Source organism: Opisthocomus hoazin, chromosome 5 (assembly GCF_030867145.1).
Source record: "Opisthocomus hoazin isolate bOpiHoa1 chromosome 5, bOpiHoa1.hap1, whole genome shotgun sequence".
NCBI classification, from domain to species: domain Eukaryota; kingdom Metazoa; phylum Chordata; class Aves; order Opisthocomiformes; family Opisthocomidae; genus Opisthocomus; species Opisthocomus hoazin.
The window spans coordinates 72,424,152-72,439,709 of record NC_134418.1 but is presented as its reverse complement, the minus strand read 5'-3'; the positions used below and the strand labels follow the sequence as shown (position 1 = coordinate 72,439,709).

Sequence of the window (15,558 nt, the reverse complement as noted above, 5' to 3'; positions counted from 1 at the left end):
GCAGCAGTCAGAAGGACAAGCCAAGTTTGAGCCTTCCTGGCTTTACTTAAGACTCTTCACTTGGATTTGCCAGAGACCTTAAGACCTTAATTACATGAGCTTGTTTTCCTTAAATGGAAGGTTTGGGTGATAATCCTAGTTATATTTCTAGGGAACATTTCAGGGGGGGGAGGTGTTTTGCTCATGTAATCCTTCCATACTGACTGCTTTGTTCACAGCATGATGAAATAAACATACTAAATGCAAGATAGCTTGCCTAACTAATAGCTGACCTGAGGGAGAACTCTGCTGTGACGGGAGTAACGATTGACCCAGCTGGATGTGCAGCAGCATAGTGTATCTGTAAAAGCTTACTGCATAACTGGTTATATTTTACATTACAGTATTTTATCATCTTCTGAGTAAAGGTAGAGAAAGGAACTATTTGAGCTGGTAAGCGGACTTTCAGACACAGTTTGTGTGGTCATGGCAACATGCTGTGATTAGCACACTAGAGTGTTTTACTAAGGCTCACTGACAGAAATTTTCCCCTTTAGGCATCTGACTTGAGGTCTTTGTATAGTCAACTGAGAGAGGTAGCTACTAACACAGATACTTAGGCAGGTGAGCAAAAACTTCAACCAAATTAGTAACAATTGCAGATGTAGTATGAAGGCAACATGACTTTAACTTAGCTTTTCAGTCTAACTGAAAGTGCGCTTCCTCCTGTAAGAAACTCACTGTCTTCCTGTAAGACATGTTTCCTAGCACAAGACTTTTCTTTACTATGTATGTAATTATGTGGAGTATGACATTGAATTGTTGTCAAAACCAGCAATGATACCTTTTCTAATCGTTGTTTTCTCATTAGGCTTGTACTATCAGCCAGGATCCACTGGCACAGACCCAGTCATTGAGTCACAGTTCCATGCCGTTATGTCATTTATAACAGCTGGAGCCAGGATATATCAGCAAGGCATCTTGTCATTTACAATTAATAAAGACCTGCTTTGCCAACATTGCAATTCAAAGAAATACTGAGCAGCCAGTACTCTAGAGGTGGAGAAAGAAGTGTCATCTGTTACAGATGCTGACATTTCCTCTGTAAGGGAGTTTTCCTGTGAATGTGCCTAACTTTAGAAGATGGGGTGATTTTTTTAATGTGAAATTCTCCTTTCGACTGAGCTTTTTATTTATTCTGTATTTTTTCATTTCAGGCAAAGTGATTCAGCTGTTTTCAAGAATTAAGCTAGGGCAAAAAGTAGTGTTTCAGCTAGGTTAAAAATTCTAAGAGGATAAAAAGATGTAATTAAGAACTGTCCGTACAGGAACTGAGGCAGGGATCTTGTGGGAGTACTTTCCACATAGGCTTCCACTGGAGATACTGTAAAAAAACAATTTGGGTAAGCTAAGTTTAATTAGAAAAACTTTCAAAATGGTAAAAGCCCGTAACTACTCTGAATTACAAAGACTTTTTTTGACTAATGAGTTTCAGAATTGCCCACAGATTCTTCCTCGAAAGAAATGAAATAAAAACTAGAATAATCTTTTTAACAATGAAAGAGCTTCCATGAAAAGGGTAAAGTAAGCGTAGAAGCAAGGTATACATCAACCTGTGGCAAGACTGCAGTCCTCACCTTGTGATTTACATGCATTGCACAGGGGGTTTGCACTGTCTTAGTCCTCTAATCACAGATTCTGTGTCTTTGCTCAGCTGCCTTAATAGATTTAAATTGCAGCTGGTTAGGTTAGGTTTAAGGAAAAACAACTTTCTGGTAGTAAAGATAGGTGAACACCTGAAATTCCTTCCTGTGGAAGGTTATTGAAATTCCATCAGTGTCTTCAGCAGACACCTGTCAGGAATGGCTGGGGATTGTGTTACAGAGATTGAAAAAAGCTGAGTCTGCCTCTGAGCAGCAGTATGTATTAGGTGATCTTGTTCGCTGACATCAGCCTATGTCGTTGTTTTAAAGGAAGTCTTCTATATCACATCTCCCTGTATGAAGTGTTCAGAAGGCACAGAGCCACTCGACGCTGTCTGGCTCTTCTCTCCACCATGTGAACACTTCCAGGGGTGGGTTTACATGAAGGAAAGAATGGACACCAGGCTCTCCTACTGAATCATGTTTTTATAGCAAAGTTGCAGTTTAGTAAGTTGTATCACACCGAATAAAGCAAAAAATTTACATCCTCAGCTCTTAAATGGTAGGGATATTTGAATAAAAATGAAGCTCACGTGGGGAACTGAAAATCAAATTCGTTACCAATATATAATGGCAAACACAGTAACTAGCTGAATCTGGAAGCGCTTTAGCAGTGATAGGAGTGCTGGGTTTTTGCTTAATAGGTAAATTGTTCTGCTGTACCAGGTTCAAAGGATATGAAATGTACGACTACATGTAGTGATCAAAGATATCAATTATATTACACTGACAGAAATTACTTTTAAAAGTATAAGAAGTTCCATCGTGGTGCGTAGAAGTTCATACTGACAAATAAGATGTTCTCTTAATTGGTCATGGCTCATCTCTTTCCCATCCATCTTACTCCTTCTGACCTGTTTGCCTTTTTAAAAAATCATACTTCAAAATTAGATTTGGAACACCTCAGGGGGCAGGCAGCGTAGTACATGATGTCTGAAATACTAAGTTTTTTAAAGTCTGCATTAACAGAATTTTATAAGATACTGTAACAAAACACCAGTAATAACCCAATTGTAAGAAAATCCAGTCAGGGAACACAACAAGGAGGGCTTGGTAGGTTTTTCTGCCTCACAATCTCATTGTTACTGTTCTTTGAGGAAGTGTGGCATGTGTTTGGGAGGCTCTCTGGGGTAAGTAGTCCTGTCTTTGTAACTTAACTGACCATAAGATTGTGATAGATGTCATGCATATTAGCATTTTGTTATGGGACTCTTTTAGGGCATGATCCGATGATTCACAGTAGATGCCAGGGATTTGATAGTTACACAGCTAGGATCTCAGGGACAGACGGGCCTTTGGTAAATTCTTTGTCTTCTTGTAAACGTTATTTCCTTTTCCAAAGTCTGAAGCCAGTTTGACAAAGCTGATGTTTAAGGCTGTGCTGATCATGGGAACATAATACTTCTAACTAAGTTACTCTGTCTCCTCTCCGACAGGAAAATGGTGGTTTGACAATGGACTACTAAACATTACCAGCGTGTCTTTCGAAGACAGAGGTAAATACACGTGTGTCGCATCGAATACATACGGCAGTGTTAACAATACTGTGACGCTGAGAGTCGTTTTTACCTCCGGAGATATGGGAATCTATTACATGATCGTCTGCCTTGCAGCTTTTACCGTTGTTATGATACTGAACATTACTCGGTTATGTATGATGAGCAGCCATCTAAAGAAAACAGAGAAAGCAATCAATGAATTCTTCAGAACAGAAGGGGCAGAGAAACTCCAGAAAGCCTTTGAGATTGCGAAGCGTATCCCAATTATCACTTCAGCCAAAACGCTCGAGCTTGCCAAAGTAACCCAGTTCAAGACTATGGAATTTGCTCGCTATATTGAAGAGCTTGCTCGGAGCGTACCTTTGCCACCTCTCATCATGAACTGCAGGACTATAATGGAAGAAATTATGGAGGTTGTTGGTCTGGAGGAGCAAGGACAGAATTTTGTACGGCAGACAGCAGAAGGCCAGGAAAGCACTGCAACAGATGAGCTGTATATGATCCCGAATGCTTTGAAGCGCAGTGACTCTCCCACAGCTGACTCGGACGCATCGTCACTGCACGAGCCACCTCAACAGATTGCAATAAAAGTGTCAGTTCACCCGTTGTCCAAAAAGGACTGCATGGACGGCCAGTCCCAAGAAAGCATGCAGCTGGACACCAAGGAAGAAGACACTCCTCAAATACCAGCACTTCCTTCAGAGCCCCCTCCTGAGCCTTCTGCTGAACTCAGTTCTGATGACACAGCATTGGCAAATGACAAAAATACATGTGTTAGACACGAAAGCCATGTATGATAGTTACTCCTGAATCTATGCATAGCAGGAAAATCAGGTGGAGCTCTTTTAAAAATACATATTGTACTTGCCGCTAAGCCTTACCTGGAGACTATCATAGCAAAAGCATGTATGTGGATTATTTGGCACTTTCTTCTCAGTTTGACTTTAGTTTACCATGATGTATGGCAGAGTAATTGCTATTACATTAATATTAATTGCTCTTTTTGATTAAAAGTATTTCCAATAAACATTTACCTCAGCATTTTCTAGGTCGGAGTCACTCGTAGTGGCCTTCTGGAAGTCATTGGTAGTCTTTGATGTAGGACACTTGAACTTACTAAACATAAAACTGGTTTTCATTTTCCTCCTTCACTCTCATTATTTCTATCCATTGCATTTTTGCAAATACTATCTTGTGAATTTGAAATATTGCCCAAGAGGCAGCACTCCAGTAGCCAAATAAAGTCCTAATAGATCCCATTTACAAAGCCTGTTTGCTCAGCTGCATTGTGATTTAGAGGGCTATTAAAGAAAGTTAAAATCTTTCCATTTCATTTGAGACCACACTGCTTAGGCACATGGGAAATAGTTTTCCCTTTTCCATGGGATGAGGATGCCAGCAATTGTTTTTCTCACATCCAGAAACAACTGTGTATTTTACAGATGGGAAAACCCATAGACATCTTACAGAAAGTTGCAATCCAACAGCTCTGCAGGGTTTTTTTTGCAAATATTTGACCATTTTTTACTTTGTTGGAAGTTTATATGGAAAACAGCTGCAAATATGCAAGATATCTTGTTTTGTAGTAATTTGATATGAGTAAGTATGCACTACCTTACCAGTAGATATGCAGGTTCCTTAGCAGTCCTGCAACTGCCAGTAATCAGCTGATGATAAGGCTGAAATGGCAAAGACCCTTTTATTGGGTTTCTCAGTTTTGTGCAGATTCATATTCTGAAGATCAAGCCTAAATTAATCCATAAGCATAAGTCTGAGAGTGTTTTATCCAAACTAAAAAGAAATAAATTATGTTTAATCAAGTGTCCTGTGAAATTACAATGACGATCACACAAACTGTTTACTGTGTTATAATTGCTTTGGTATTTTAAGAACCTCCTACCTACGTAGGATGTTCACTGCTGGAGTACATGTGACTCTACCCCAGTAAAGCTTTAATGGTCACAGCGATTGTGGCAGTAAAAAGGATCAAGATTTATGCCAGGAGATGCAAGGAGTGGAAGTGATAATTTCTATTGCAGACAGACAGTGAAAAGGACCTTCTCCAGAGTGAGTCTGAAAAGAAAACACTTACAAGGAGGAGTTTCTGTAGAATTAATAACATATTACTTCATTACCTGACAGATTTAATTTGGAACTAATGAACAAACTATCACCGTATAGTTTTTAAGAAGGATGGTAGCGTAAGTATAGATACTCAAATCTGGAATCAAGGATATTCCAGAAAAAGATGTCACATAGGTCTGTGGGGAGATGATGTGTGGATGGCTCTCTGGACATTTTATTGAAGTAGCCACATCTACATAAGGTGTCCATTGGAGGCAATCTGGTACGGTAACTGCAGAGGTAATTGAGACCAAACAAAGTCAATGTTGCCGCTATCTAAAAAAACCTTGATAATGAACTGAAGTTTTGTGTCAGCTTCCGCATGTTGAAGTGCAGAGCTTCACTAGCAGTGTAGTAGAGAAACATCCCATGACTTACACAGGTGATGCAGAGAAGACTCCATATTTACCTTTCTATGGTTATTAAAAAAAATATGTGTTTAGTAATGGACTTCAGATTTTGTGACCAACTTGTGAAAGCAACAGCATTTAGTTACCTGATGTTTGTTTGTGCTCACTACAGTGGCAGGCATTTATCCAAAATGCATTTGCACGTGCCCAAAGGAAACATGCAAGGGCAAAGTCCCTTTGGAAATGTGGCTGGAAATATTTTAATTCCAGCGAAGCAATATAAATCTAGAACACAGGGTAGATTAAGAGAATACCATAAAAAACCTCACTTCTGACCAGTGTGATTGAAAATACTACTGATGCAAACTGTTAACTTCTTGTCTGAGTCCAAAGTACATTTCTGTTTAGTGTCCACATCAGTTTTTCAAGTTACTTAATTTGCTTCTGGTATGAAAAAGGATGAGGGCAGAAACAAAAGCAGGAACTTGCACTGAATTCTTTTAATTCACCTTAACCTCCTGAGAAAAGGCATCTTGATTTTTCTGCCTGTTCAGCATTTACAAACAATGCTCTTGCATTCTGAAGTTACCTGCCTGGTGCCCAGCTAAGATTGCACAGAGGAGCGAGGATTTTCTCCTTGAAAGCATAAAAATAACTTTTAAATTACACTGTAAATTAAAAAAAAACACTTGCAAAATTATTTATTAAACTACAGTATTTTAATTTTAATTGTTTTTTAATTACGAACTTTTTTACAGTAGAGACCAGATCCCTTCATGTATTCACATGGCAATTGGTACCAAGCAGTTCTGATCCCAACTGCTGCCCTCAGGCTGTCCTCCAGCCTGTTTATTACTTACTTATTGAGAAACATTTGAGAGCAAGCAATCTGCATGGTTTTCTTCAGTATCTCTGTGTCAAATTCCTTGAAGATACAGGTTATGTTTTTTCCAAAGGTTGCCCACAGAGAGCGTGTATTTGAAGTACACACAAACGTACATTGCAAACCACGTATGAGCAACAGTTATTTGGATTAGATGCACCAAACCTACGTATGAGCAACAGTTATTTGGATGAGACGCACATAAGAGGTGTCGTGCTGAATTCCTGCTGTTAAAAGGTCAAAGGGAACTGTGACTTTGCTGGAGCTGGTCTCACTCAGAGCTGAGACTTCACAGGCAGGACCGATCCCACCGGTCTGCTGTAAATTCTTTGGACATTTAGCTTTGCGGTACCATCGGAATAAAAGCAGAACAGCACTGTATCTGAAGGAAATACAGATTGTAATGGTGCTGGGTTATGTATTTTTTTCTGTTTGCATGTATGCTGCTTATTATGTTACACCTGTAAGCCTAAAGCTTCTTACATGCTTTCAGGCACTGCCTTTGTGGGAGATAGATGGGAAGCAAGACCCAAACCCATCTTTCCTCTTCCAAACTTTCTTACTGTGCTGTTATGAAGTAAACAATTCTGTCTCTCAGTATTTCTTAGGGAATGGCAATTTTATGGTGCAAGAACACAATACATATAAAATTAATGATGGCTCTAAAAAATATTAGTATTTGCATTATGTATTTTCATGCACCTTAAGCAGTTCAGGGACATTAGAGTGAGCTGTTCCCATCATTGGACTATGCACACCTTTTATTAAATTGTTCTATTGATTATATCACCAAACACTAATGGTTCTTAAAACACTCAGAATCTGGAAAATCCAGTCCAACTGAATTTGCATTCTAAAAGCATAATGAACACCAAGCTGGGCTTAAAGAGAAGATTTGCAGGATATATTTACACCATTTTAAAAATTTTTGCCAAAACTTCATGAAACATGACAAGAAATCAGTGTTGGATATGAATTTTACGCTTAGTATTCTTTTTTCACTAAATGTAAGACCATCTTAATCAGACCACTTGAACATAGTACTCACTACTTATTCAACTTTTTTTTGAGCAGCATTTGTTTACTGCTGTTCCTTTTTTGTTCTCTGATTTGAGTATGCTTGTGATGAAACCTACCCGTCAGTCATTTTTTGAGCTTGTCACTTAAAAAATCTAAAAGAACCCATAGATGAGCATTTTTATGCATGTTTATTGGCATTAGTTAAGGCACAGCCATTCACTCCTGTGCTTAGTAATGACTGTATAATCGTAAGACTTGCAGAATGGCATATATGGGCAGATGTTGATTTTTTTAAAATCAGTGCCTGTTTTATTCTAATGTACATACTATGTCAGTCCCTCAATTTTCAGTTACCTTTCGACAAAAGTACTGTAATGTATAACCAGGGCTTTCTGTCTTTTCATTTGGTTCAGATCAACTAATTCTGGAAAGTGTTAACAGTGTCGATTTTTAAAAGTTCCATGGAATATCTCAGCAGCATGCTATTTTAAGGGTTTGTCTCCTAAGTATGCCATACTTAGTGGGACAACTGAAAGCTTCTTAGATGCAGAGGAAATGCTTGCACTAAAGTATCCTAAGTTATATTTCATTTATTATGAAATTCTTTTTGATTTTACAAGAAATGTAAGACGAATATGAATGTGTTCTTTTGAGAAGCAGTTACTGTATTTTGATTTAAGTAACTGTTACGATTTTATAGTTCACAGCCATAAACCACAAAGACACCAGTTCATGCTGAAGTGGCAAAATGACATGTGATCCAGCTTGTAAATTGATCATTGTTTCAATAAAGAATTTGCACAGAGTATGCCGAGTTTGTACACACTCAACAAGATGGTAGTTTGCTAGTAAGAGTATGCCATTGCTCCAGTTGAAATGGAAGTGAATTATGTCTTTCATTGTACATCTGCTAATATGCCAGAAACTTTGATCAGGACAAACAGTTATATACTTAGGAAGTTTTAATAAAGCTCTGAAAGGGAGATGTTGTCATTATTCAGAATGTAGACCCAATTGCTAAGGGGTGTTGTTATCCATAGCCTAGATTGCTCACATATGTAGAGTCTTCTCTTTGGAAGCAGGGCAGCACTTCTGCATGTAATCCAAAGGACTTTTTTTGCTGCTGTTTCCCCTCTGAGCCCTGTCGTGGAGCCTTACAAAAACTCTTGCGCTATTTCAGAGTTGTGCCCAACAAAATAAATGTCTCTTCTCCCAGAGGCACCCTAGTACCAAGACAAAATAGCAGGGTGGGCTGCCATACCTGCCCCCATTCCTTCATCCACCCTGAGAGGATGAGGTGAAATGGCTTTTGTGTCCCGTAGCAGTGGGACCATCTCACTCCTCAGTAGTCTTCAGTGGGACCGAGCTGAAGCAGACACTGTAATACTTTGGCCTGGCTCTGCTGATGCTACGCAACTGGCAGCCAGGGGCAGTCACTGACAGAGACGGAGTAGGGGGGACTTGCCCTTTCACACAGGAAAGATTTGCTCTTGGCAGCTGCCTCTTCTAGGCTGAAAAACATGGCCAATAGCAGGGAAACAATCGCTATTCTGTGTTTTAAATCAGCTGTTTGAAAGAGTGCTCCAAGTTTGAAAAATATTTTCAGAAGCATTTTTATTCAACAGTTTCAATTGAGTTCATGGGGCTGAGACATCCACAATTTGTCTACAGATATCTGTAAGGGGTCACAAACTGATCATAAAAATGGAATACATATGGCTAGAGCCATATGCTATTCTGTTGCCTCAGCATGGGACCCTGTCTTGCAGCTGGGGCAGTTTGATATGCTGTGACTTGTTTTCGTATAGAACAGGACCAGTTCAGTTTGCTCCCCTCCAGCACGCTGAACTCCTCTGGCTGCTTTGTTGGAGCAGTTTTAAGGAAGGCAGGGTACCACAAAGGAGCTGGTCCTCACTCCTGACCACTGGGATAGGCTGCCCCCAGCCCCAGTGCTTCTTACAACGAGAAGATGTTTACTGTGTGGAGGAGACTGCCTTACATCGGTACTACAGAGGCGGTCCAAAACTAAAAGCTGCGGGTGGGTAGTACCTGCATTGAGACAAAGATGGGGATAGTGGGGGGGGGGATCTGTTCTCCTGCCAAGAGTGGAGCCAGGGAAAGCCAGTGCACAGCTCAGGGCTGGTACCTCGGATACCTGCAGTGCTGCAACACCGCTTGCCCACAGGACGGGAGATTTTCTAGCCCACATCCTGCATTATTGCCTGGAATAACCAGCTAAGAGACTTGAGAATCAGTTTTGGTTCCGTGCCCATTTTGTCCATCTATTCCTTTCCCCACCTTACCTTCCTGCACTTTTTCTGTCCCCACCAGCTCCACAGTGCAACTTCTCAAATGAGAACAGAGTGAAGTTAGCGGTCAGGCCAAGTGTTTCTTCACTGCAGGCACCTCTGTTCCAAACTGACCTTTCGTAAGTCCCAAAAGGGATTTTTTTTTTCCCCCTAGCTGTATCAGGCTCTAATGCAATGTGCTATATTTAGCTCTCTGGTTCCCAGGCCCAAACTGAGTTATTATACTCTTACAGTAAAGGCTGACTCGCGAATCCATGGTATCATGTATAAGTCTGTGTAAACTGGTCAAAGACAGTAATACAAACTGAAGCTAAGTTACCAACTTCTTATTCAAAATCGGAATGTATGGCAGCAAACAATAAATGCGGCAAACTTAGGACACTCAAGTTGTATAATGAGAAGCTATTTCATGCCACAACAAAAAGAGGCAAGAATGAGAAAAACGAACGGCCAGCCTTGTATAGCGTGGAGAATATGTGTAAAACCTTGCGTATGACTGAGAAGAAATTTAGCATCGCTATCAAATCAATATGCCGTTCTATAACCACTTTCTATTTTGAGAACAGATTCCTGTTACATCTACCTTAACCATACCTTCCCTATGTGGGCAAGCACCTTAGGCACGGAACTAGCACAAGAACTATCAGAGAGAGCCTCGTCACTCTCATCTACGTTTCTGAAATTATTTTCAGGACTATTTAGCTATGCGTCAAAGGCCAGCCACAGACTGCCACCCTGTCCTGTTGTGGAGCCACGGAGTTTGGGAGCTCCCATTCGAGATGCACAAGGTGGTCTTTCTGAAATATCTCTGTCTTCTCTTTTGTACGTTTTGATTATACCACCCAATAAACCACTCGTATTTATTAGTGGCTCAGGCCCAGTCATTCTCAACTGATAATTACAGAGAAGCAAAGTAAATGCCGCCACCACTTCCCTCTTTCTGAAGCCTCTTATTGCTTCTACCTCAAGATGAGCCCTGACAAATAGATAGCTCTTGAGTTGTTTGAGTATCATTTAACTCCCTCCTGCTGGTGAGCACTACCTTAGTCAGAAAGCAGGATTCAAAAAAAATACCAGCCAGAAAAAGAAGCTTTCTTCTAAGGAGACAAGCATGGGTCCTGCCTGTTTAAAATGCCTCATTATCCTTCTCTCTAATACATGCAGAGTAAACAGCCTCAGGAAAAGGCGGTAAAAAACAGAAAGAAACTTAAGAAGATTAAAATGGGAAAAATTTCTCCTCACTCAAAACATCCAGAGGTGATTTATCTTCAAAGCATATTAAATTCTAACTCATTTAATCATGTGTTCATTTATTTTTAAACATACTCAAGTGGAGAAAAAGGAGAAAAAGAGAATTTTTCACTGCCAACCCCAAAGTAAATTATCACAAAAATATGAAACATACTGCCCAGCCCTTCTCTCAGGGTACCTTTTATCAGGGAGGATATTTCTAGTTCTTTTTATGGTTCTGCTTAGGTGACGGCAGCTTCCTTAAGGGCATGGTGGAAGGGCATTGCTTTTCTGCTGTCTTCTAGGTTAAGTATTCTCTACCCTGTGTGATCTCTTCTTTGTGTATAAAAACCAGTATTTCACTGAAGATTTATCTTCTTCCTTCCTTTCCCCATTCCATTTTGATACTTTTTTTGTGTCTTGTTTTACTGCTTGGATTTTGTTTTGTTTGCCCTAGAATTCCTCATGTTTTAAAATAAAACACAGGATCCTAATGTTTGTTCAGTTGCCTGTTTTGGGGCAGGATCACTCACAACCAGCTGTATAATGCAATTTTAATTATGCAGATGTACAATTAACTACTCCCAGGTTGGTCAGGATGAAGCAGATTTATTTTGTAGTACATCATCAACAGAACAGGTAAAGCCATAAGACATCATGAGATACAAGTGAAATAAGTGTCCTCGGTCATATGTGGGTCTATGAATATGTTATGGTTTTTTGTTTGTTCACTTCAAAAAGGTCATATATGATACACCTCTGCCTTAAATAATGTGTTTCTTTTTGCTTAGCTTCTCATCATGGATGGAATAGCACATTTGCACTGTCCCTACGCTTGTACATCAGCTATCCGTTATCTGGATTGGTTTATCTTACTCATTGGATAGCTTGCCAAGTGCAGGGCCCTCTCTAAATTAGATATCTTTTAAGAGACTGCAGACAGCTCAGTGACACTATGTAAATGATACGAATTTCAAATGCATGGATAAATGCTTTTTCACATTTTTTTTAACTGAAATGCTGTATTTCTATATAGGCTGATATCTACGTGTTAATGGAGTCTGGTTTTCTGTATTCTTTAAACTAGAAACTCCAGTTTTTCATAAGTATGCAGTAAAATGACAGTAATCTGCTGCTGAATAAAACTTCTTTCTGCAACTACAGTTTCTACATTTTGTAATCCCCGTGTAATCTCTGTTAAGAACAGAGCTCATTCTTTGATAAATACACCACAAATGAGGTGAAAGGCTCCAAATCTCTGTTACTCATGTAGTCTGCATCAGACTGCTAGTTATTTTATTAGAACGTCTAATAGACCTACCCTGACACTGTAACTTCTGTTGCAGTTACCAGAAATAGCCCCAGAGCATTAGCGAAATGTTGTACAATACAGCACCACTAAGAACTGTGTTCCTACTCTACACCAATTTCAGATAAAAACTCCAGAGAAAACCCATCCCTTCTTAGCAGGGAAGCAGGGACTGAAAGCCTCTGAAGTACCTAACATCTGACGTGTTTATCAAAAAAAACAACCCCAATTATTTGGGATCTTGCTTGTAAAATTGATGCAGGAGCTAAAATATCACCAAAGACAGAGCTCACTGCAGCATGGAAGCTCTTTACTCCCAGTAGGTAGCTGTCAGCTGTCAGACAGTAGCTAAAGACACTTCTCAGGGTAACCCGTGATACTATAAGGAGGCAATCATTATTCCATATGATGTAAATTGGCAATGTCCAGGAGACTATGGATGGTGTTGCAGGATGCAGTCTCCAAACCGTTCAGGTGATGGCACTGCACCTGAAACTCAAGCCTGCTTCCTGACTAGAGAAGGGCACTGGAAGCATCACCGAAGGCTCTGTGCTGGGGCGGTGGAGTCAGACCCTGTCATGAGAACCCATTTCCTTGCTTTTGAGTTGATATTGTGACCAAAGTACGCCGCCTCTTTATTTGCTCTAGCACTACCTCATGGTTCTTCAGACTAAAACATGGGCTCTTCAGTGAAGCAGCTGCTGAAGACCATGAAAATGCACAGAGGAGCAAGCAGCTCAGCTGTAGTGGCAGATGTGAGCTTGCCTTTGTACGGTACCAGATGAAGACTCTCCCAGAGGCCTGCCAGCGTTCCAAGGGAAAAGGGCTGTGATGCTGTGAATCCGGACAAGCCTCCAGTCAGCTGGAGGCAGACTGGGCAGAACAATAGACATGGAATTAAGATGACAGTCCCACGCTTACTGCTGAAAAATACCTCCAGCAAAATCAGCTCCCTGCCCCTACCCCTCTTCTCCAAAGAACTGCATCGCCCATTGTCAGCTCAGCAACAGCTCCTTGTCCTTCTGCCTATTCAGGCTCCGACCAGCCAGTTTTTGCTTCTTATTGAGCAGCTACAAGGTTGTCTAATCCTAATGGAGATTTCTGGCTCATCTTGCCCTGTCTCTCCCCATTACTAACTTACAAAAAGGCATGGCATTCAGTTGCCAGTGCACAAGTAAAAAGCTAGTCCTCAGAGACCTAACAGACCGGCTGTTCTAAAGAAGGATGTGCGGAAGCTAGGCACATCAAGATGAATCAATAGATTTAAAACCTCTCCCTGGTAAGCCCTGTATGCTTATTCATCTTCTTATTCTGTAATGGCAAGATCCTGGCTAGAATTAACAAAGTACAACTTCACCTATTGCTGTGTTTTAAAGGACAGTTTTATATGATTTTTTTAAAACCTGTGAAAATTGAGCACTGAAGGGTTAAGAGAACACAGATTCCAGACTTAATCATAACACTTTTTTTCTCACAATGATATAAATTGTATTCTGCTTCTATTTGCAATTTGCAGAACAAACACAGGATATCCTAGAAAAAAATCAATATTTTCTCAATGATGGTGGTTGTCCTCAGCTTGCCTCCAGGTAACAAAATAAAAGGTTTTAAGGCACTGTCAATTAGCAGAATTGATAACAAATGCTTTTGATCAGATACCCTGCTTGGAAAGCAACTACACTGGGAATTCTCAGTTTGTAAATAAGGTCTGTTGCCTTTGTGTTGACTTACCATATAATGGATTGCAAAAGGCCAGTTTTACTGGAGCAGAACTACACAATCTTTCACAAGTCTGGCCTACCACTTCAGGCTTTTTTCTTTTCTCTTAAGAGTCTTCTATAGGATATAATATGTGCTAGAAAACTTTAATGCTCTACCCATGCAATCAGAGAGATTTTATTCAAATACAGAATCAGAAAAAAATAAAACTTCATATTTTTTCTTTCAAAAGCTATCATCGATAACTCTATCATTCGTGCAATGTTGCAGCCACAAACACTAAGACAGATGCTGCTAACATTTCTGCCTGCTTCAGCCTAGACCACACCACTTCATTAGAGTGCTGAGAATTTGCTGGCTTCTGAGAGGCCAAAGCATGTATTCTCAAGGGACTGAAAGGAAAATGTTCCACAAGTGCCAAGCTAGAACTTGGCACCGTGGTCTCTCAGCAAATGAATGGCACTGTACATAATAAACAAGCAGAGAGAGGGAGCTTAAATTCTAAATACCCTCTTGAGAAAAAATAGAAAACTGTTCCAAGGAACAGTGAACAAAAGCTGTCAGAAAACTAAGATCATTGATTTTTGTCACGAATGACTTATGATTATGGCTATGCGGTTGGAACGGGAATGGAAGATTCTGCAGCACAAAGCAGTGCATTCTCTAATCTCATGTGAGATTTCATTTACACTCATTAGATAAAGCACAGGGTCACATTTGTTAGATCTGTTGGGGTCAAATATTGTATTTTACACATTAATCCAATTATCTTCCTCTTTCAGTACATCTTTAGATGACATTAATCTATCATCAATTAATAAATGCTTCTTCTATTTCCATGTCTATCTGTGCAGAGGAAAATATGGTTTAGAATAGCCATTAATTTTCAATTCAGATTAATGATCTGCTTCAAAATGAAACTGACCAAGCTGCAATTTTATTTCCATACCTCTCATATTTTTATTATGCAACACACAAACATTAAAAATAAGAAAATATATGGCACAGAGCTTAGGCTGCCAGCTGGCTACCTGACAAAGGAACAGATTAAGCAACGTAGCAGGATCTCTGATCCAGCAGATGAACAAGCTGTAGTCTGCCTTCTGCATATTAACACTGTTCAGATCTGAAGGGAATCTGCTGACCCACGCGCACTTTAGTTCTACACTGTGCAGCACTCAGGGTATTCACCAGTCTGTTACCACACCCCAATATCTTTCACAGTTTCCATCCCTTACCAATTCAAGGTTCCATAATGTGCTCATACGAAAGCTTTCAAAACCTTATTCTGCACTGAAACAGGAGTCAGCCTCCTCAGAGACCAAAATATAGCCTTGTTCTTTACCTCAGAAGGGCTTTAGTCCACATCTAGTTCTTTTAAAATACAACCAACTGTTAGTAGAAGGTGGAAAATGAACCTTCAGGCTCACCAA

The 15,558-nt window shown here is 40.0% G+C and overlaps 1 protein-coding gene across 5 annotated transcripts in view; it reads left to right on the top strand.

Moving 5' to 3' along the window:
* The window catches only part of MFAP3L (microfibril associated protein 3 like), a 28,005-nt gene extending 19,474 nt beyond the window's left edge, over positions 1-8,531 (top strand). For all 5 annotated transcript variants that reach the window (XM_075421720.1, XM_075421719.1, XM_075421717.1 and 2 more), the window contains one exon: positions 3,119-8,531. In XM_075421720.1, coding sequence (XP_075277835.1) covers positions 3,119-3,978 — 860 coding nt within the window. In that variant the 3' untranslated portion in view covers positions 3,979-8,531. The remainder of the gene's footprint in view (positions 1-3,118) is intronic.
* Positions 8,532-15,558: the final 7,027 nt, after the last annotated feature.